The sequence below is a fragment of the Sorex fumeus genome, unplaced genomic scaffold, assembly GCF_029834395.1.
Source record: "Sorex fumeus unplaced genomic scaffold, SorFum_2.1 ptg000008l, whole genome shotgun sequence".
Lineage (NCBI taxonomy): Eukaryota > Metazoa > Chordata > Mammalia > Eulipotyphla > Soricidae > Sorex > Sorex fumeus.
Window position 1 is genome coordinate 85360112 of NW_026606065.1, and position 22293 is coordinate 85382404.

At 54.1% G+C, this 22293-nt stretch overlaps 2 protein-coding genes across 3 annotated transcripts in view; one reads left to right on the forward strand and one right to left on the reverse strand.

Moving 5' to 3' along the window:
• MTUS2 (microtubule associated scaffold protein 2) overlaps nt 1-5703 on the forward strand; it is a 402576-nt gene extending 396873 nt beyond the window's left edge. For both annotated transcript variants that reach the window (XM_056108589.1, XM_056108597.1), the window contains exons 13-14: nt 2130-2227; nt 2975-5703. In XM_056108589.1, coding sequence (XP_055964564.1) covers nt 2130-2227; nt 2975-3188 — 312 coding nt within the window. In that variant the 3' untranslated portion in view covers nt 3189-5703. The remainder of the gene's footprint in view (nt 1-2129; nt 2228-2974) is intronic.
• Nucleotides 5704-11261: 5558 nt separating this feature from the next.
• SLC7A1 (solute carrier family 7 member 1) overlaps nt 11262-22293 on the reverse strand; it is a 31659-nt gene continuing 20627 nt past the window's right edge. Inside the window, exons 4-12 of the mRNA XM_056109748.1 lie at nt 22044-22218; nt 20433-20554; nt 19810-20032; nt 18957-19096; nt 15832-15934; nt 13826-14043; nt 13466-13632; nt 12768-12876; nt 11262-11697 (exon numbers count right to left, since the gene is read on the reverse strand). Of these exons, the coding sequence (XP_055965723.1) occupies nt 11594-11697; nt 12768-12876; nt 13466-13632; nt 13826-14043; nt 15832-15934; nt 18957-19096; nt 19810-20032; nt 20433-20554; nt 22044-22218 (1361 nt within the window). The 3' untranslated portion in view covers nt 11262-11593. The remainder of the gene's footprint in view (nt 11698-12767; nt 12877-13465; nt 13633-13825; nt 14044-15831; nt 15935-18956; nt 19097-19809; nt 20033-20432; nt 20555-22043; nt 22219-22293) is intronic.

The following is a 22293-nucleotide window of genomic DNA, read 5'->3' on the forward strand; positions in this document are numbered from 1 at the left end:
AGTCAGAAATCCTGCAACAGCACTGTAACAACATACCGTTTCATTGAACTTTTATCATTATTATTATTATTATTATTATTATTATTATTGTGGCTTGGGGGGCCACACCCACGGGTGCTCAGGGTCTACTTCTGGCTCTGTGTTCAGGGATCCTTCTCTGAGGGTTTGGAGGGCCATGTGTAGTGCTGGAAACCCAACTGAAATCAGCTGCGTGAAAGGCAAGTGCGATAACCACTGTGCTATTTTATCTGACCGTTAACATTCTCTGATTGTCTCTGACACGACCTTCAAAGTTGGTATATCCCTGAGCTGTACTAGGCCCCCACCCCGGTGCATTGAGGTGTCAGCTTCCCTCTTTACGGAACAACCTCCCTTTTTCAGATGTCTGTAGGAGCCCTCAGGGATGCGAGCATCTTTTGCTACATCTGGGTGCTATTGGTCCCCAATACCTTACCTTAGCTGCATCTAGGGTTTTTGTTGTTTTGTTTTGGAGCCACACCTGGTGGTGCTTAGGGCTTACTCTTGCCTCTGCATTCAGGGATCACTCCTGGCGGGGATCAGGGGACCATATGAGATGCCAGGGATCAAACCCAGGTTGGTCATAGGCAAGGCAAGTGCCCTACCTGCTGTGCTATCGCTCCAGCTCCCTCCTTGGTTCCTTTGTGTCCGGCTTTTTGTAAGTAGGCGTGACCACATCCCTTTCTAGGCAAAACTGATAAGTGATTGAATCTTTTCCCATTTCCTGGGTGCAGTGAGGGCTGTGAGGGGTGCCAGGCCTTCAGCTCGGATCCCTAAGCTTCCCTTTTGGGAACACAAACGTTCTCTTGAAGGCTTCACTGCACCACCAGAGAATTCCTCACAGTCTTCCCAAAGAGTGATTAATTTTTCAGTTCATCTGGGAATGCAGTCATCCGCAGGGGGGGTCCCCAGCCCCAGGATCACACTGACAGAGAATGGCAGCAGTTGTGGGGTGTGACAACCAGGTTGGTGTTATTTCCCCATAATGTTCCCGCACTATTTACCTGTCGAGTCTAATGTTAATTCTGAAGCCGGTGTGTGGCCATAAGGCCAGCTGACCAATGAAGAGCATGGAGCAGTCACTGAGCTCGATTCTGGGGTGCTGCGACTTGTCTCTGCCAGTCCCCTCATTGTAAAGAGGATCTTCTATGAGGAACCCACTGTGTACACAGACACACTGCGATGCGTCTAAATAGTCTAGATCCATAAAACATACATGGCCACCTCAGACTGTGGGCAGCACTCCAGGGTTTTCTTTCTGATGGTGAGCAGGGGTGGGGGTGGGGTCCCCCTCAGTAATGCTCATGGCGCCCACTACCACTGCCAGTGATTCTTGGCCAATAGCTCAGAGGTCCAGTGCCCAGAGAAGCAGCACTGTTCCAGCCCAGAGGTGCCAAGATCGACCCAGAAGTGCCCAGGAGACTAAGTGATGCTGAAAAAGAAATAGACTTAGTGGCAGTCAAGGCTCAAGTCCCTGAGCACTCCCTCCTGCTCTATTCCAGTGGTGTTTGTTGGTTGGTTTTTGGTTGTTTTTGTTTTTATTGTTGTTGTTGGGCCATACCAGATGATGCCACACCCGGTGATGCTCAGCGGTTACTCCTGACTCTTCACTCAGAAATTACTCCTGGTGGTGCTCAGGGGACCTTATGGGATGCTGGGGATTGAACCCAGGTCGGTCATGTAAGGCTGACCTGCTGTACTATCACTCTGGCCTAATTCCATCATTTTCTATCCAGTTCTGTGTTGCGTTGTTGTTTGAAGTCACACCCAGAGGTACTCAGAACTTACTCCTGGCCCTGTGCTCAGGAATCACTTCTGGTGGGGCCCAGGGGGCCTTATAAAATGCTGGGGAGTAAAGCTGGGTCTGCTGCCATGAAAGGAAGCGCCCTACCTGCTGTACTGTCGCTCTCTAGCCCCCGTGCCATTCTGTTTTATTCCAAGAAGTACCCCACACATCCTTCTCTCCAGACTTTCCAGCTCTCCAGATTTCCAGCCCACAGTATGCTGTAAACCCATTTGCAAGAGCTCTTTTCTTGGCAGTCCCTCAAGTCGAAGCCAAGGGCCCAAGTCCACAGCCTTGACTAAACCTCTCCATACTGCCTCCTTCCCAGGCTGAGAAAAACGTTATCCTGGAGGAAAAGATCCAAGTTCTGCAGCAGCAGAATGAAGACCTCAAAGCAAGAATTGACCAGAACACTGTTGTTACCAGGTAGGGAGCTGAGAAGGGGGCTGCTGATGTGGATTCATTTCCCCCTGGGCAAATGTGAACTGAGCATCTTTCGGGTGCTGGGAACCCAGCTAGAGGCTGGGGTTCAAGACGGAAAGCTTGGGTTACCCTGTCTTGCAGGGCTCAGAGCCCAGAACCACACGGGAAGATGATACCCTCCTCGGGTGGCCCTGGTTGGGGGCAGGATACCCAGGAGCTATTCCGAAGTGACATTACTGTCCCTTAGTGTCATCCTAATTTTTGTCGTTTGTATTTGGGGGGATGGGTGCACAATCATCAGTGCCCAAGGCTTACTCCTGGCTCTGTACTCAGAGATCTCTCCTGGGACTCAGTGGACCACATGGGGTGCGGGGATGGAGCCCAGGCAGCCACATACAAATCCCCTACCTGCTGTCCCATGGCTCAGACCTGTTATCCTGAGTATTATCATTAGGGTCAGTTCCGGGCACCTTACCAGTAACTGATGCTCATCCATATGGTCCCCACATCCCTCCTCTCCTCCTCAGCCCTGGGCTTTTGCTTTGTCCATTGGATAAGCACCCCCACCCCCTGACGGGCAGACCCCCACCCCCATTAGGGGCTAGCAGAGAGATTCTGCAGCTGATGGGAAGGGGGGCTCTGGAAACTGAGTTTCAGCCCAGGTGGTTCAGAGGCCCTGAGCACCCCCAACCTCCACCGCCCTGACCCCACTGGCTAGCTCCCTGAATGGTTCTTCTTCCCCCGCCGCAGACAACTCTCGGAGGAGAACGCTAACCTCCAGGAATACGTGGAGAAAGAAACCCAGGAAAAGAAGAGACTGAGCCGGACCAACGAAGAACTGCTTTGGAAGCTCCAAACTGGAGACCCCACCAGTCCCATTAAACTCTCCCCCACATCCCCAGTTTACCGGGGCTCCTCCTCGGGGCCCTCGTCTCCAGCCAGAGTCAGCATGACGCCCAGATGACGCCCCTAAGGAGCCACGACCCCCGCTGCCCGGTCCCGCGGTCACTGTCGGGCTGGGGGGAAGTGAGGGGGCGGGCCGGCCCGCGCATGCTCAGTAGCTGCAGAGCCACTCCGAGCTGAGCCCCCCTGACCCTGTGCTCCACTGTCCCCGTGTTGGCGCCTAGGAGAAAGGAACCGGTAGTGTCTGATGTGCAAACGCTTGACCTTAGATAGAGTCAAAAGAACGGAAACCCCCACTTGTTTTTGAGCAATGAACTTTCATCGCAGAATTTCAGGTGAGCTACGAAGAGCTCAGTTTTGAGTCTACATTGAATAATTATTGTGTACTACACCGCTGCGTGTGTATCGTTCGATAGACGCACGCGGCCGATCGGAATTGCATTTTTTTTATACCACAAAGTGCTGACATATTTTGGTGAAGGTCAGCATTTTTTTTCTAACTTGTGCCTAAGAATTATTGGGAAATGAAAATGCATTTCTATCTAGCTTCCCAGGAATATTTCTACCCAAAATAGAAAAAAAAGTTTAAAAAAATTTAAAAAAAAAAAGAAGAAGAAGAAGAAGAAGCGCCTTTCAACCTGCCACCAAGTGGTACTCTATTTAACACAAACACCAGCGATTTGTGAACGGTAATTGCTTTTGGAACCATCAGCTTCTTAGTCAACATGATGTGAAGTCACTATTCTTCCATTCCCAAATTTTAATTATTAATAATCCTGTCGTGAGCAGATTAGAGAGAGCCCAGAGAGGCAGCAGTTTTGCAGATGCTCCTTACGACAGTGAATCATCATCTATAGTCTCGTCAACAGAAATTTTGCTTTTTTCCTAAATGGCATCTTGGGATCCATCATTAAGTGATAGCACCCTCAGGAAACCATGGACACACATTACCTTCTCTCAGGAAGGGGAGGGGGCCCCGGAGCTGGCCCGAGTCCATGGGTGGGAGCTCCATGCTCAAGAAAGCTAACTACTGAGAGGGTCTGTATTCTGAGCACAGTCAGCATCTTTAGAATTCCACTTGGTCTGCTCTGATGTGCCACTCTGCAGTGGTAACACCACCAAATCAGACCCTCAACCTCCCTGTGTCATAAGTACCACACCCTCCCTTCACTTTGGTTCTGTAACTCAAACCCATCCCTGTCTATTGAGATGACTCAGGGGTTCTAACAGGCACTTCTAGAAAGACGACTTCTCTGCCGGCAAATCAGTTTTCAAGCTGTGCAACACCATAGCCTGCCCCCCCAGAAAAACAGGTCTGTTTTTCTGATGGGTGAATACGCAGTGAGAGCCACAGTAGACAGGGGTCTCACAGGCCCAGGAGAGTCCGCCACCCTGAGGAGCCTGGCGAATCAGCCCGCCAAGTAGTGTAGGCTGGCGAGCTGCGCTTGTGTCTGAGACGGTAGAAGTAGGATGTGAAAGGTTTCCTGTAGCACTGAGGCCGAGTAGGAACACGGCACCATGAGGAAGAAGCCGCTTCACCTGTCAGTAGCGTGCATGGCCTGGGTGCCGTAGTTTCCTGACTGTGATGGTGGCCCTGTGCTCTGCTCCTGTGGGCCGGGCTGTCCCGTAGCAGGGCAGAAGCACACAGGGATGCGCACCAGAGGCGGGGAGCAGTGAGGAGACCCCCCAGAGGAGTTCACTCGTGTGTGTGTCTCAGGCACCATGAGTCACTCACATCGAGCCCTGGCCTAGGTGCATCTCATCCCTCGCCATCCTCCCCCCGGTCTTTGCCCAACACACACAATAGTCACACATTGAAGAACCTTTGTTTCGTTTTTCTTTAGTGGCTCTGCATGATGCTATGATCCCAAGTTGGGCATTTTATTAGAGTAGATCATGCCACGTTGACTATACACACAATTAGTTATTCTCTTGGCGGCCAGACCCCCCCCCCCCGCCCCCGCAGACCCGAGCCGGGGTGGCGGCAGTGAGGGCCTGCTTCCCTCACGGCACCTGCTAGATGCAGTGACACAGCAATACAGAGTTCAGTGTTACATTAGGATGTGGTTCAGTGTGTTAGCCTATTGCGGTCCGAGTCGTAGAGATTGTTAGAGCTAAGTACCCCTTCCTCTGTGCACCCAAGCCCCCTGCCCTCACCAACCCTGATCCACGGACCTGGGCACCTTCCCACGCACGGGCACGTGTTTTCCCTTGTCCATGACACTCATCACGCCCGGCTCCTAGCCCCAACCAAACGAGGGGGAGACAGCCCTCCCCGCCCTCACCTCCCGCACCCGTGACCCTCTGCCCTCTCTTGCCCTGTGGGACCCCATGCCCCAGATACCACCTCCCCCATCCCCGGAGCTGTTTCCACGTGCAGATGCTGCAGACCCAGCAGACCTCATCCACCTCCCGTCGGGGTCTGGGAGGCCCCAGGGGTGTCAGGGCAGGGGGGAGGCGGAGTGATGGGCTGGCACACTCGGTGACTCTGTGGACAGGGGCACACACTCTGATGGCCCCATGCGGTTCTGTGTTACATATTTGTGTTTGAAGCATATTAAAACGAACTTGAGGGACCTTCTGTGAGAATTTGATGTGATTTGTCCTGGGGTGGGGTGTATTCCATCCATCAAGGAATCCCGGCCAGGGAGGACCCCCCCCCCCCCCACACACACACCAAGGCTTGTCATTAAATCTCATGCCAGATGGGTGAGATGGGATAGGATCAAGGATCAAGTTCTGATTTCTCGGGCTGATGTTCCTGGTTTCACTGACTTCCTTTGGCCTACAGAGGGCGCCTCCCCCCCTCCCACACTCCAGGATTCCGCAGCTGAAAGTAGCACCCCAGCCTCAAAGATTTTGCTTTTAGGGTCACACCTGGATATGCTCAGGGGTTACTCCTGGCTCTGCACTTAGGAATTACACCTGGCATTGCTCGGGGGACCATATGGGATGCCGGGAATTGAACCTGAGGTAGCCACATACAAGGCAAACACCCACCCACTGTACTATCACTCCAGCCCCATCCCTAAGCCTCCTCTCCTATTGCTTTTTAATTTGGGCTGCATTTCTTGGAAGACTGGCTTAACTGGTCAATCTAAATGGCTCCATTTGGAATGGGGCCACAGGGTCAACTGGGATTGGTTCTCCGACCTTAGTGCTCTGGGGCTGCTGCCAGCACACGGTGGCACCTGGGACCTGCTTGGGAGTCCTCCTTCCTGTCAGGGCCCAGCTGTTTGGGGGCCACTTCTGGGTGACCTAAAGTGTTTCCTACGGAGCGCGGGAAATTGTAGTCCCAGTAAAGTCACCCCAAAGCCTCAAGGCTGAAGCCCCGAGGGATAAATTCTTAAATTCTTGTGTGCGTGTGTGTGGTGGTGGTGGGGGGGGGGGGGGGCACTTGCCTTGCACGTGGCTGACCCAGGCTTAATCCTCGGAACCATTCTTGGTTCCCCGAGCCCCGCCAGGAGTGATCTCGGAGCACAAGTAAGTCCTGAGTACCAATAGATATGGCCCCAAATACTCGCCCCCCCCCTCCAAAAAAAACCATACTGGAACCCCGGTGTGAGAAGCGGGTCCTGCAGGGCAGGCTGCTGCCTGCGGGCCCCGCGTCAGCCACTAGGTGGCAGTGTGGCGCCGCGAGAACGCGAACAAAGCCAGGCACCCGCGCTGTCCCACAATCGCTTCCTTTCCCGGGGCTCAGTGAGGCATGGGGGGCGGGGGGGGGTTGAAGTGGTCGACTTCAGGATCTGCCGACGACGCAGCACCCGGGAGCTGCGACGCGTCCCCTCTGAGCACACTCTGGGCTGGGTGCTTGCATGCCTCCACTCAGGGCTGGACCACGTGGTTTCCGCGCATCAGGCATGGGGCGCCCACGTGTCCCCGGGATGTGGCGACCCACCTGTCCCAGGGCTGGGGGCGCCCACGCGTCCCCAGGACAGGGCGCTGCGTGTCCCAGGGAGGGAGCGACACACTTTCCCCAGGGATGGAGCGCCCACGTGTCACAGGTCATGCTGTTTTCTTAGGTCACTTCTCTACACTGTGGGGCCCCGGGAAGCACCAAAGTTCCGCCTTCACTTCTGGGGACACCCACAATCCCGGTGTCTTCGTGCTAAGGGTGAAGTCCCACTCAATCGGGCTTCCCGGTGAGAGAAAAAAGGTTTTTCTCAAGTGGGAGCAGAATGACCAAGATTTATGACAGAAGCTCCGCTCCTTCTCCCAGCCCCTGTCTGCCTGTAGGGGGAAGCCACTGGCACCCCAAGTGTGCAGAGGCCCAGGGCCAAGATGGGAATGGCTGCGAGGACTTGCTGCACAGCACCCCAAGCCACGTTCTTCCACCATGTGCATCTGGCAGGGTCGTTCAAAGGGTCAGGGAACATCTGGGCCTCCAGAGTGGAAGGCAGGAAGGCAACATCAGGGGATACAAAATGAGGGGTGTCTCGGTACACCCGGATTAAGGTACATTCTGGGCATTCCTCAAATCACCAGAAGACAGGTGCAACAATTTCAGCTGAGGGAAGATGGGACGTAACAGCAGCAAAGGATGGGTTCTAGTACCACCCCTGTGTCCTCCACCCCGAACTCCGAGCGTAGCTGGAAATCTTTTTTTTCTTCTTCTTTTTGGGTCATACCCAGCAATGCCCAGGGGTTGCTCCTGACTCTATACTCAGGGATTACTCTTGGAGGTATTGGGGGGACCATATGGGATGCCGGAGATTCAACCCAGGTCGGCTGCATGCAAAGCAAATGCCCTACCCGCTGTACTATCGCTCCAGCCCCATACCTAGAAATCTTGAGATTGACCAGGGCACACCAAAGGAATTTATTAAAACTTGTGGAGTTATGGGATAATGTAGCAACCCCCCCCCCCCCAAAAAAAAGGCTTGATTTTACAACATAAAGCATGGTTCAAGTTGTCAATATGCCATTGTCTGCAAATAAGGAATACAGGAGTTTCACAATTTTTTTTAAGACTATGAACATCTAGGCTTATTCTCAAAACAAAATACAAACAGGAGGGAGCAGCAGAGACCAACGTGATTGGCATGTAGCATCAGAGATCTAAATTGAATATTACAATTATAAGAAACTAAGAAAACTATTAGAAAAATAGATCAAACAAGCAAAAAAATATACAATTTACATAATAAAAAACCCCACTCAACTCTTGTAATAATGGCTCCATGTTCAGTAGGAGAAAACGGTCACTTCCAGCAACCACAGCTATTTGGGTTTGACAAGAAACCAACCCTCAGGACCATGACTCTTGTGCTCAGACCCGTTGACTTTGAAAGGCACAACTTAAGCAGGAAACTTATTTAAATATATATATAATAACTTCTCAAATAAGAAAATGAGTCCCAAACGTAAAAGCTTGTCATCAAGAATTATGAATTCATCGACCCTGTTAATAAATTAACAAAGTTAGATTAAAAGCATCTTTGTGGCACTGCTGCCTGCCTGAGAACATCCCACGGCGCTTCACGGGTGGGGGGCCACACTCCCAGGAGCTCCACCTTTCTCCAGAAATCACTGCCACTCAGCGAAGCACCGGGCTCAGAGACTCTGGACTACAGTTAATAAGAAGTCAGTTTTGCTGTGTTTTTCTGCTTCTGTTTTTTTTTCTTGCCTTAAAAATCCACGAGGCATCATAATTGCAGTGAGGAAATACATAGTGAAGCTTCTCAAAAAGAGTATTTCATTGTAAAAAAAAAAAAAGTCCATGTAAGTCTGACAAAACGCACATACATCTCACTCACCCTAAATGAGTCTTGCATACAAAACTCTCAGTGTGATGGCAAACGTACACGTTAAATTACACAGAACAATGATACGGAACCGGTATTTGGCTCTGTCTTGTGAACTCTGAACTGTTCTGCACAGCAGCATCAACAATCCCCACTGCAGGTGGGATGTGGCTGCACCCACACACCTCGCCTGGACCTCCTAGAACACGGCGGGGGGGGGGGGGCCTCACTGCCCTTGTCAGTGGTGGTGCTCAGATGCCAACAGAACCAGGTCCTCTGCATGTGCCGATGCAGGGCCCAGCGGCATCAGGTGGGGTTTGTCCCGGGTGTAGGAGGCGTGTCCGGGCTCAAAGGAGCAGAAGGGAATGCTTTGGAGTTTAGAGTTCGGGGTGCCCCAGGTGTGGGAGCCGACGGCCGGTCAACTGAACGGACAAAGGATCTGCAGCAGCAGACCCCCAACTTGGAGCCCGGCAGGCCTGTGTGCCTCTCCCAGACAGCCCTGGGAACAAAGGCTCTTCTTCCGCTCCTCCCTCTCGGCTCAAAAAAGAAAAAATCCAGCCAAAGTCAGGCTGAGGCGTGAGCAGGTGGGGTACAGTGATTGGGGTTCCCCCAACGTAAGACTCCTTTCACCCTTTTCTCTTTGGGGAGGCCCTGGAGCTGTTGCTTCATAAGTGCTCACACAAGGTGAGTGTGTGTGTGTGTGTGTGTGTGTGTGTGTGTGTGTGTGTGTGTGTGTGTGTGTGCGCGGGGGGGGGGCGGTGTCCTGGGAGCCAGGAAGGGGTGCAAAGGGGTCCTTCCATTGGGAGCTCCTTGGTCCTGGGGCACAGACATGAAACACCTAAAGGGTGTATCCCTAGAAATGTGGGACCTCTGGTTGTGTGGGAAACACCCACCAAGCTGTGAAACAGAATCACGGAATCCTGTTCTTGCCCAGGACGAAGACGAAAGATACAGGACTATGGGGCACCTCGTGTGCGCGCGCGTGTGTGTGTGTGTGTGTGTGTGTGTGTGTGTGTATGTGTGTGTGTGTGTGAGAGAAAGAGAGAGAGAGAGAGAGATTGTGGTGGGGAGAGGGGGCAGACGGGAAGGATGGGGGTCACCAGTCCAAACACCATTCCAGCCCTGCCCTGAAGATACAAGAAGGGAAAGACCCGAGCAAGCACATGGAAAAGGCTGGGTAACAACAGAGGAGCGGGGGTTGCTTGCCCACATTGACCCCGCATCCGCTGTGCAGTGGGGCTCACGCCCCCCCCCCCCCCACACACACACACCTGCCTCCGGGCCAAGTGTGGTACAACCTCCGCTGTTGGGAAATGTCGTCATCTGTAAACAATCTGCAGGCTGCCGTCTCAGGAGATAGGCAGCCACAAAGAGAAAGTGAGAAAGAATCAGCTGCCACCCGCTACCTTTCTTGGACACAGCATTCTCCTTGGGTTCAGTTTGCTGACATGGGGGAATGGAAGGGAGTTATCCGGGATATTGAGAAAAACAAACAGTTAACAGGCAACCAAAGCCACCCCCGACATAAGTTACATGTTTTGAAATAGTTTACAGCACCACTCTGCAAGAATTTAACACCTTTCTTTAGGAATCCGAGCTCTGGGTTCTGATGACCGCCCTCTGGAAGACCCACCAATTCTGTTGAGAAGCTTTCAGCCACAGGTGACCAGACTGTGGGGAAGGCCGGAACCTGGCTGCTGACGGCTGACCAGCAGCCTCCTGGCTGGGCCCTGTACCTTGCATCTCTTTGCAAGAACTTCCGGGACAGGGAGACAAAGTGCGTCACGGCTTCGAGCCACTTCCTGCCCCACTGCGCCCAGGGCCTTGGCAGATAGAAATACAGCGCAGGCATTCTCCGGAGTGTCCACACAGCCATCCACACCCCCATCTGTGCCTCTTCCTGGCTCCTGAGTTTCTACTCTGCCCAGGTTCAGGGACACTGGACTGTTTCCTCCTTTCCTTTCCGGGTCTGTGAGTTGTCACCAGGCCTCCAGCTCCACGATGAGAAGGTGTCCCAAAGTGGACAGAGGCAGTCAGGGACCTAGTCATCTTCACCCACAACCCAGGGGGCCCAGACACCTTGGAGGAGGTGGGTGTGGGGGAGAGGGAGAAGGAGCTGGGGAAATGGGGTTCTCAGGGCTATTTTGCAGCCGGCCCCCAAAAGACAGAGCCAAGCTCTGGTGCCGCAGGCCACACACTCGGAAGCAGCAAGAGATGGGGAGGGGACAAACATGGGAGCAGCGGGACCCCCGGTTCCACGGGGAGCAGCAGAGGCAGGAGCAGAGCCAGCCTCCGGGGACAAGCCCTGCCTGGAAAGGAAACGGGGAGGTGCGGGGGTGGGGAGCCACAGTCCCAAGGTCCCCGGCAGGCTGGCGGTGAGGCGAGGAGCTGTGCTCCCCCGTGTGACGGCGGCTGTGCCAGGCCCGGGGTCCTGTGGGACATCTTACATGCCAGATGGCTGTGGGGGGCTGGGCGGAGTCTGGAGTGTGCCGGGAGGTCTGCAGGAGCGGGGACTCCTTCCTGCCAAGCCCGCGAGGAGACGGGAGCGGCGGCTGCCCCAGGTCCGGGAGCAGTGTGGAGCCTACAGGGGGCGGCCCAGGTGGGCTTCGGCCACTCACGTGGGGCTGCCTGCTGGGGTCCCCCGGCGCCCGCAGAGCCGCAGGAGCAGAGCCAGGCACTGCCGGGGTGACCCGGGGCCGAGCTCAGGGCCCAGCGCCATGGGTCACTTGCAGCGGTCCAGGTTGTCGTCAGGAGTCCGTGCAGGGCCGGCGGCCAACGACGCCTCCACGCTGTGCCACAGCCCGTAGCCGAAGTAGATGGTGAAGCCTGCGGGGCCAGGAGGAGCCGTGAGAAAAGCAGCCAGGATGCATGCGGGGGGCCACAGCTACCGGGTGGCTTCCCCCCACTAACGGCCTGTCGGGGGCGGGGTTCTCAGTGAGGAGTGTGTTTGTGTGTGTGTGTGTGTGTGTGTGTGTGTGTGTGTGTGTAGGGCGCAGAGTGGGGGTCCCGGCAGAGTGACAGGACGCTTTCTACATACTACTATCCTCGTCCAGGGCGGGATTCCCAGCGGGTGGGGGCCTCTGAGGTCCAAGAATGTCCCCACGGCTTCAGACTTCCTCCCTAGGTGAGGGTCAGATTCGGGAGGCGCTGAAGCCACCCAGCATTGTTTGGGCGCCACAAAAATCTGATCAGAGGACCGGAGCCACAGTGCAGTGGGGAGGGCACCTGCTTTGCACATGGCCGACTCGGGCTCGATCCTGGCATCTTATAGGGTCCCCCAAGTAATGCCAGGAATAATTCCTGAGCACAAAGCTAGAGTAACCCCTGAGCACCGTCAGGGATGGCCCCCAAATGAAACAAAACACAAAACAAAAAAATCTGATCTGTTTGGTGTGCCGTGCTGCAAAAGTGAGTTTGGGGACCCCCCCACCCCCGCCCACACACATATCGGTGTTGCCGCCTCCCTTCCACCCCAGGGGTTGTGGCCGGGGAGACTGAGCCTTAAAGGAAGGGTACAGGGAGGCAGCAAACACGCCAGGAGCCGACAGGGGGTGCTCAGGAAGGTGTCCCCAGCTCTGAAAAACGAATCAGGCGCTCAGAGCCCACGGAAGTTGGAGGGGACAGAGGCTGGGACAGAGGGGTGGGGGGGGGGAAGGCCAGGCCCTGCAGAGGCCGACCCAGTCTGCCCTCACCCCACCAAGTAATTCCTCGGGCAGCTGCTGTGGGAATGAGGAGCCCCAGGGAACAGAGCCCCACGAGCCAACACCCGAACACACACCCCCAGGGGGGTCCGGAGGGCAGTGACCCGCATCCCCCTCAAAGGGCAGCAGGACCCCGAGAGGGTCAGAGCGGGGGCCCCAGAGAGGCACTCGAGCTTCCCCTCCCCCATCCTGTACCGATGAGCATCCAGACAGCGAAGCGAACCCAGGTTCCTCGGTCCAGCTGCATCATGAGGTAGACGTTGACGAAGATGCTGAGCACGGGCAGCAGCGGCAGGAAGGGCACCTAGAGGCGGGCGAGGGGGCGTCAGACAGCAGGAAGGGCACCCCCAGAGGGACCCATACGCAGGGAGAAGGGCAGACGCACACAGACACGCCCACACAGGGAGAGCTGCTCCCTCCGGCCTGTGCTCAGCGCACCCTCCTACTGAAGGAAGGGCAGGAAGAGGGCTGGGTGTGGGGGGGTGGGGCGCAGCTGCTCCTGTCGCACAGCAGGAGGCTAGGGTGCAAGTAGGCAGTGGGCTATTCTGCGTCTGAAAGGGGCGGTGGGTCATTCAAGGGGAGGAACCTCTGCAGGTCACCAACCCTCAGTGGCCCCCAAGGCTTGGTGATGACGCAGGGCCCACTAGGATGGAACTAGGGAGAGCCACAGGACGTGAGGGCCAGGGACCGGCCTCCTGGTCAGAGGCTGTCTCGGAGCAGTCTGGGTTGAGGTGGGCCCTGTCCACACCCCCAGGGGGATCTGTCCACACCCCCAGAGGGTCCTGTCCACACCCTCAGGTGGGCGGGCTGGCCGGTGCCTCCCTCCAGATGCCCCCCCCCCCCCCAGAGCCCGGCCGAAAGTTCCCCCAAGCCTGCGAGGCCCCACAGCTCACCTTGAAGGAGAGCTTGGTCTTGCTCTCAGGCTGCCTCCAGATGATAGCGGTGACCAAGGCGCAGAGCAGGGCAGAGCCCGCGAGCAGGAGGATGGCCCACCACTCGCCCTGGCTCAGGGCGCTTCTGCCAAGCACAGCCACGATGCAGAAGGTGATGATAAGAACCGCTGGAGGGGGGAATAAGCAATTCAGTCATCTCTCAAAAGTTTCCGCAGGTATCCCTGGCTCACACCAAACCCTCTGGGGGAAGGAGGTGTCATTTCTGCAACATCACTACAGTCCTGAGTAGCTCACGCCACAGTCCGACCCCACTCTACCCCACTCCTACCCCAAACCACAGAGAGAAGCTGGTGCTCGTACCTATGAGGCTTGTTGAGATGTTGACAATCAACCCAGAGAACTTGGTCGGCTCCGTGTTTCTGGGTGAGAGTACGGCTTTCAGGGAACAGCTCTGTGCTTCCCTCAAAAAGCCAGTCTGGGAATCACTGGTGCTCACCAGCTCATTCTGGTCCACATGGTCTAGCTCATCAGTGGTTCTGGCCATCTGGTAAACCAGGTTAGGTTGCTCTGGTTGGTACCTGGAAAGAAATGTACTGCATGAGCATCAGAATATCCCTTAACCACACAGAACACCACATAGTAACTCAAGTTCTTGGTAGGCCTCCAAAATGCAGCTGATTGGGCAGGAAGGGAATTTGCCTTGTATGCAGCAGACCTGGTTTCAATCCCCAGCATCCCATATGGTCCCCCCAAGCACCACCAGGAACAAGCCTAAACACAGAGACATGAGCATCACCAGGTGTGGTCTCCCCAAAATAATAGCAACAATAATAAAGTAATAATAATAAAATTCAGTTGGGTAGAACACAAGGTATAATCTAGAGAGAAGGCAGTTAAGATCTATGCATTCCCCCACCAGGAAGACACAGAGGGTGTCATCTCGTCTCCTGCCCTGCTTCTGGGCTATGTCCTTGCTGATGCCTCTGTTTTGGGCCAACATAATCACAAACTAGCCCAGAGGAATGTCCTGACAGGTGTCTCTTGGTCTGCACAGTAGAACTGGACCTTGAACTCCGAAGATATCAGGACACCCCCAACAAAACTACAGCTGCAGAGACTGACTGTCAGGTGACAAATAACAAGCAATCCTATCTGGATCCTATCTGGTGTAGAGAGCCAGAGAAATGAGTTTGCAGGCTGATGAATAGAACAAACTCTGTGGGACTTAATTGGATCAATTTATTTTAAAACTCAGAGTGCCTTGAAATAAATAACTCCGGGGCTGGGGAAGGCTGGAGTCTAGGCATGATTTCCAAGACACAAACTATCGACAAAGAAAGCATCCTTATCCACCCAACCCAAATTAGCAGAGTTTGATTATTATCCAGCAGCTTTGAAATCCTCTCCCTGTCCCCAGCGGGCAGACTCTCTCCCTGATGAATTATTTTACGGAAAGTGGCTTCTAAGCATGAGTGTAAGTATAGTCCACCACGGTTTCCAGGTTAACTGGTATAACACCACCCAATCCATGGAGAAAGGCCATCCAAGAAGACCCCTGTGTTAGGCCCGGGGGAAGCAAGTGCTCAGCAAACGAGCACTGCCTGCTTCCACCAAGACCAAAAGCCAGCATCAATTCTTGGCCCAGGTTTGACCATCAATTAGCTGCTGACCACATTAGAAATGGGGCCTCTGGCCTTGCAAGCCTAAAGTACTGGAAAAGAAGGAAGGAGACTCTTGCTGGGTGATTAATGACAAGTCTTTGTGTTCTCACATAAAATGTTAAATGCTTCCCCGGTCATCCCTGGGAGTGAGGAAAACGGGAGCTACTGGGTAATGCTTTGTCTGGGAGGGAGTGCTGTGGGACCCCAAGGATCCCAGAACACTGAGCCTCGACCCAGAACTGCTTTATCACCCACGGGCCTCGGCCCAATCCAACAAGGCTAAAACAGAACCTGGAGGCCTTCCCTCTCTGCCCTGGACACTCACTGCCCTCAGGACGCATCACAGAAACTGGCCTCACGGCTGACCCAACAGCCCCTACTTCTCTGGGTTTTCCCAACTCCTACTGGGCCATTCCCCAAGCACACTTTGTCCTAAGAACAGAATGAGACTGCAAGAACTACTCTAAGCCTCCAAAAATTCTGACCCCAGGATCGAGGTCCAATAGTTGGGCTGAGAATCTATCTTTGAATGAGGATACAGAACAGAGTGTGAGGCCACTATCGGCGCCTTGCGAGGATGCGATCAACCACGAGGTTCTGCCCTCCCCATGATACTTCCACCAATCTGCAAGTCGAAGCATGGAAACGGTTAAGCTGACCTGAGGAAAGGCCAGCAGTGCGAGGGGATGGAAAGGCCATACGTACCTTAAGACCAGCACACAGGCAGCCACCAGAGAGTAAGCCAGGAGAGTGCCGATGGACATGAGGTCCACCAAGTCCTTCAGGTCGAAGAGGAAGGCCATCACAGCTGGGAGGGAGAGACGCCAGACCCATGAGTGTTCCTGTCAGACCCGCTGAAGCCAGCCAGAGCCACCACCCCCCACCACGGACCCCAAAGCTCAGGAGATGCTGGTTCTTACTTGACCCCCTCATCAAGCCTGCCCTCTCACCCACCCACCCACCCGCTGCCTTCCTTCCCTCCCTCCCTTCCTTTCCTTCTTCCCTCTCTCCTTCCTTTCTTGGCAGTGCTCAGGACTTACTCCTGGCTCTGTGCTCAGGGATCACTTCTGGCCATCCTCAGGAGAACATATGGGGTGCCAGGGATGGAACCCAGGTTGGTCGCATACAGGGCAAGTGCCCTGCCACTGTGCTATCTCTTTGGCCCACTCCCAGCCCTTTCCATCAAAAAACATTATGTAAAAGAAGAAAATCTTCCCACAGACAAAGTCCAACAGTTAATAACAATAACATTGTTTTGGTCTCTGTGACCCCACAGGCATCAGCAATGAGAATCTGGGGAAGGGGAAGTCTGTAGGGCTCTTGACCCAGACAGGTGACCCTAAAAAGCATCGTGGTTCCTAAACATTCGGAGGCATTCACTACAATTCCCAATTAATTAATTATGGCTTTTAGGCCACACCCTGTGGCGCTCAGGGATTACTCCTGGCTCTGCACTCAGGAATCATCCTGGCGGGGGTCAGGGGACCAGGTGGGGTGCTGGGAATTGAACCCAGGTCAGTTACATACAAGGTAAGCATCCTACCCACTGTACCTGCTCTGGCACTGATGACTCCCCCAACTTTAGAAACTAAAATCAAGCATGCTCACTTACTTATTGGAAAATCCTTTGTCATCTGAGTACTGTCTGAGTGTCCAAATGTGGGTGGATATGTCAACTTTCCCACTTGAAAAATAACTCAGCTAGATCTACTGTGCAACACTTCCAAGCTACATGGGGTCAACCCCAGTTCAAACATAAACATACACTGTTACTCCGCCAAAAGACCCAGGCCCCTATAGTTCACCGCAACCATGACAAATTTAAATTGAGAAAAAAACAATAGGAATGAAGAGCACAGAGGGTCTTCTGGAGAGGCAGTGTGGTGGCCAGGTGTGCAGCCCACAAGTGTCTCAGTCCCACTCACAGAGGAACTTGACACCAATTCCCTTCCTGTGAGGTGAGCTCAGAAAGCCACCCATAGAGAAAAGCACAAATCCCTGACTTGGTGAATGGTGTTTTTATAAACTCTTTCAAGATTATAGCTTAATCCCCTTCATCAGCACAGGAAGTATGATCAAATAACATGTAAATACTGAAAAAAAAAGGACACTTTCCAGTTCCTTAACCTCTAGAACATAATAGTTATATTTTGACATACGGCATTCCGTAACCTGACAAGTACAATCACTCTCTAGAAGAATCACGCAGCCAATCTGTATAAAATGTTAATCCACGGAACAGACACTTTGCTAACGGCATAACTACTACGGACAGTAATCCATCCCTTAAAAATGGTCAAGTGGCTTACCACAGTCCCTGTGGGCCCGACCTTGGCTGGGCTCATGTGTCCCAGTGAGCCACAAAGACCCACGTTGCACCCTGGAGGCAGCCGGCTGCTCTGAGTGTGTGCTCGGTGCTCGATGGTCTGCCCCTTCCCTTGTGTGCCCCGGGCCTCCACTGCACGTCTGTTCCCTGGCACAAATGGCTGCCGCCTCCCGCGGTTAAAAGCACACAACAAACACCGTATCCCGCCTACACTGCTGAACACATGCTCCCGCACGCGTGTGCTGTGGCCCCTTCTCCTTGACTGGGGGCTCCTGAGTCATCTCACAGTTCAAAGGATTCTTGCGTCTGCTGATTTCAAAATATTTTTAGAACAACAAGCAGTCCTCCACTGGCCTGCATTCATCAGCGCCCTCCCCATGCCCTGGAGAAGAGGGGGCAGAGCAGCCTTGGAATACCGAGCAAATGATGTCTGGGGCTTGGCTCCTTGGACAGGGAATTTCCAGTCATGACAAAATGTCACTCTGGCTTGCGTCACATGCAAGGTGATGACCTGATCTAAGTCTGCTCAGGTGAACATTCGGCAAAGGGTACAGAGCGATAGGACAGCAGGTTTGCCTTCCACACAGCCAACCTGGGTTCAATCCCCGGCATCCCATATGATCCTCCCCACCTCCGGCAGCCGACCTCCACTGCCCAACCACTGCCACACTCCAGGCTGCTTTCCGGGCACATTATAAGACACTGCCTACCCATTTATGCCTCTCGGAGAGCCTGGCAAGCTACCAAGAGTATCCCGCCCACACGGGCAGAGCCTGGCAAGCTCTCCGTGGTGTATTCAATATGCCAAATACAGTAAAGACAATAGGTCTCATTCCCCTGACCCTGAAAGAGCCTCCAATCATTGGGAAAGACAAGTAAGAAAGGGCTGCTACAATCTCAGGGCTAGTAGGAATAGAGACGTTACTGGGGCCCCCTCAAGTAATTCAACGATCAATGGGATGACAGTGATACATGATACAGTGACAAAATGCCACTTTGGCTTGTGTCACATGCAAGGCGAGGACCTAATCTAAGTCTGCTCAGGCAAACATTCAGCAAAGGGGCCAGAGCGATAGGAGAGCAGGTTGCCTTCCACGCAGCTAACCTGGGTTCAATCCCCGGCATCCCAGATGGTCTCCTGAGCACCGCCAGGAGTGCTCCCTGAGCACAGAGCCAGGAGGAAGCCATGAGCACTGTGGGTGTGGTCCAAACAAAAAAAAGGCCAGGGGAAAGGGAGAGGCTCTGAAGGGCTGATGTGCATTTTACGCTCTTTTCTAGTTAGAGAAAAGAAGAACAAGAGAACGCTCTAAGAGCCACCTCAGTCCCCCTGTAAAACTGCCTTTTGTCTGCAATAAACCACATCCCGGCATCAAAGTGAAGGGCTGAAGGAGACCACGCCCACCCATACTCACTGACCCGCAGGGCTAAAATCACATTCCTCGGGAGTTTATAATAAAACTCTGCCATGGAAATACCAGCAGGTGACGTTCGTCCGAGTTCTTACCAGCAATGACGCCAGAGGTGATGGTGGCAATCACCGGGGTCTTAGTTCTATTGTTGACCTTCGCCAAAAACTTAAATAGCAGCCCATCTTCGGCCATGGCGTAGATGACCCGAGGCATGGGGAACATGGAACCTAGAAGGCTGGGCGGGAGGGAAAGGAAGAGCATCCGTGACACCAGAGCACAGCCACAGAGGCTCCCTGAAGAGATCCCCAGCTCACATTCTAGACAGGGAACCTCGAATTCTCACCAGGTCTTTTCACTCCAGTCTGTGTTGGGCCTAAGCCCAACGATTCTATAAACGGGCTCCCAGAACAGCACTTTACTGCACGAATGCGGTGAAAAAGTTGGCAATGTTTATCACAGACTAGCACGGGATCCTAGCCATAACTCGGGATGGACAGAACTTCTATATTCTCATCATTCCTTCCAGCTGAACAAAAGGGTGAAAGAAATGAGTCCCTTTGTCGGGGAGGGTTTCTTTGGGAGAAGTCAACATTTAGCAACTGTCTCCTGTTGATGCCGGCTAGAAGGAGTATCAGGGACAGGAATACGATTTTTACTTTCCTTTCCAGGTGGCTTCTGCTCCCGGGCAAATTCCAATAGCGTTTGGAGAGTTGGCCCGGCCAGCGGCCAACAGAGGGGCAGCAATTCAGCCCCTGGCCCAGCAGCAGCTCAGACTCGGGTGCTGGGCTTTGTCATAGAACGGCAGGAACACAATCAACGAGGGAGAAACCGCTCATCAGGGCTGGTTCTGGCCCAGGTGTTTCCACGTGGGGCCAGGGACCACATAACCCCAGCTTTCCATGGCCCCTGACCCCACACTGTGCCCGGCCAGGGCCTCGGGTGCCTCACCTGGTGGAAAGGGCACAGAGGGAGCCCACGGCCACCGCGTACTTGGCGCCATCCCAGCCCACGTGCTTGAAGGCGTCAGGCAGCGGGCTGTCCTTGTCCAGGCAGAAGTATGGCGTCATGAGCGTGAGGGCAGCCGACACCCCAAAGTAAGCCACGAAGCAGATGAGGAGGGATGCCACGATCCCCACGGGGATGGCCTTCTGCGGGTTCTTGACTTCCTCACCTACGAGCAGCCAGTGGTCACACAGGGTGTCCCCAAGGCGTCCACCATGCCTGGAGCTCCCAGGCACCCCAGGATGTCGTAGCTCTCAATCCCAAGGGGTGTTGGCCCCAGAAGTCACACTTTGGTGTTTCCTTTGGCAGGGGCCAGGAAACGTCCACCCCCTTGGTCAGCCCCATGCATTCCCTATGGTTGCTGAGCCGCTCATTCCACATGAGCGTGACGGTCTCCTGTCACCAGTGGCCAGCGGGGATGTGATGAAGTGGGGGAGACAGGCAGGAAGCTAGAAGGGACACGTGAGCCACGTGGGGAATAGCAGCAGCTGCCACATGGCCCAGAAGGAAAAGCCCAGCCTGTGGTGGGGATGGGGGGAAGAGGGGGACGTGAGCGGGAAGGGCCGCACCTGTGGTGGCGATGCAGTCGAAGCCCACGAACGCATAGAAGCAGGTGGCCGCCCCCGACAGGACACCAGAGAAGCCAAAGGGCATGAATCCTCCGGTGCCAGGGTCCCCAATTTGAGTGTCACTGGAAAAAAGGAGCCACGGTTACAGTTCACAGCTGTAACAGAGAAGCAATGGCGAGCACTGCCCGCCAGCCAGAACCCAGCCCCCGGGCCTCAGTCACAGCTGTCATCTGCAAACTCATTCAGACTCTGCAAGGTTGCTGTGGCCCAGAGCCGCTCACGCCCCAGGAGCAGCCTCGATACACTTGACAGTGTGCCCACCCCCCACACACACACATACCCCCTCACTCACACACCTCTCTCTATCTCCGCCTCTCTCTCACCTCTCTCTCTCTCTCTCTCTCTCTCTCTCACACACACACACACACACACACACACACACATACATGCAAGGCTATAACCTTATCTAAGTCTGCTCAGGCAAAGGGGCCGGAGCGATAGGACAACAGGTTTGCCTTCCACGCAGCCAACCTGGGTTCAATCCCCGGCATCCCAGATGGTCTCCAGGAGTGCTCCCTGAGCACAGAGCCAGGAGTAAGCCCTGAGGTTGAAAGAGTGAATAATCCTTTTGTCTTGTTTTGGGCCATACCCAGTGATGCTCAGGGTCAGTCCTGGCTCTGCATTAAGGGAGCACTCCAGGCGGGGCTCAGAGGCCCCTCGGGGGTGACGGGGATTGAACCTGGCATGGCAGCTTACACACGCCATTAACATGAATGACTGTGAGGTGGGGGAGGAGGCAGTTCTTGGGAGGCCTGTGCATGGGGACAGAACTAGAAACTTTTTTAGAATCCCGCGCTATGCAAATAGAGGGGAGGTAATACTGCTCTAAGACATTAAATCCCCAGTGGGGGTAATAGTAGAGGACCCTACACGCTCCTGACCAGGTTGGATCCCTGGCACCACACACGGTCCTCTGGATACGGCCGGGAATGATCCCTGAGCACACAGTCAAGGAAAGTCCTGTGACCCAAAATCAAAATAAAAATGAAAAAAATATTAATTCTGCTTTTAAGAAAAATCTGTGGTACTGATCCCAGCAGCAGGGCTACCACGAGAAATAGAATCTCTGTTCTACAGCCTCAACCCAGAGACTGGGATTTTTGGTGGTGTGTGTGGGCAGGGACGGAAATCTTTTAAGAGTGCTCAGGAGGCTCAGGCACTCCCTTCCTGGATTTGTGTTTGTTTGTTTGGGGGCCACACCTTGCAGGGACCCAGGCTTACTCCTCGCTCTGTGCTCAGGGATCAGTCCTGGTGGGCTGGGGAGGCCATCAGGAATGTCAGGGACAGAACCCGGGTCAGTCATGTGCACGGCAAGTGCCCTACCTATGGTACTTTCTCTCCGGCTCATCTCCCTGCAATTCTTGGTCAACCAGGCTGAAGGTTCAAGGTGGGGTCCAGGAGTACAGGCCAGGCCTGCAGGGCCACACCTAGAGATGCTCCAACCCTCTCCTTACACCACAGTCTAAGCCAAGTCCCCACCCCCAGTGGGCACCTCTGTGAAGTACCGGGTATGACCGATTGACGGCTGCAAGGACAGAAGAAACCACTTACTTGTTGGAGCAGAACCTACTGGTGCCGTTCTGGAAATCCTGCTCTGTGAAATTCCAGTTCTTGATAGAGCCTTTCACAAAACCAGACACCATGATGAAGCCCAGGACCAGGACATTCACGCAGGTGAAGATTTTGCTGACCATGGCTGACTCTTTCACACCGAAAGTCAGAAGGCCTGAAAAGGTGCCGGAACAGAAAACTCATCAAGTTAATCTCACAGGACAAAGGGATTGTGGGGAGGAAGGTGGAA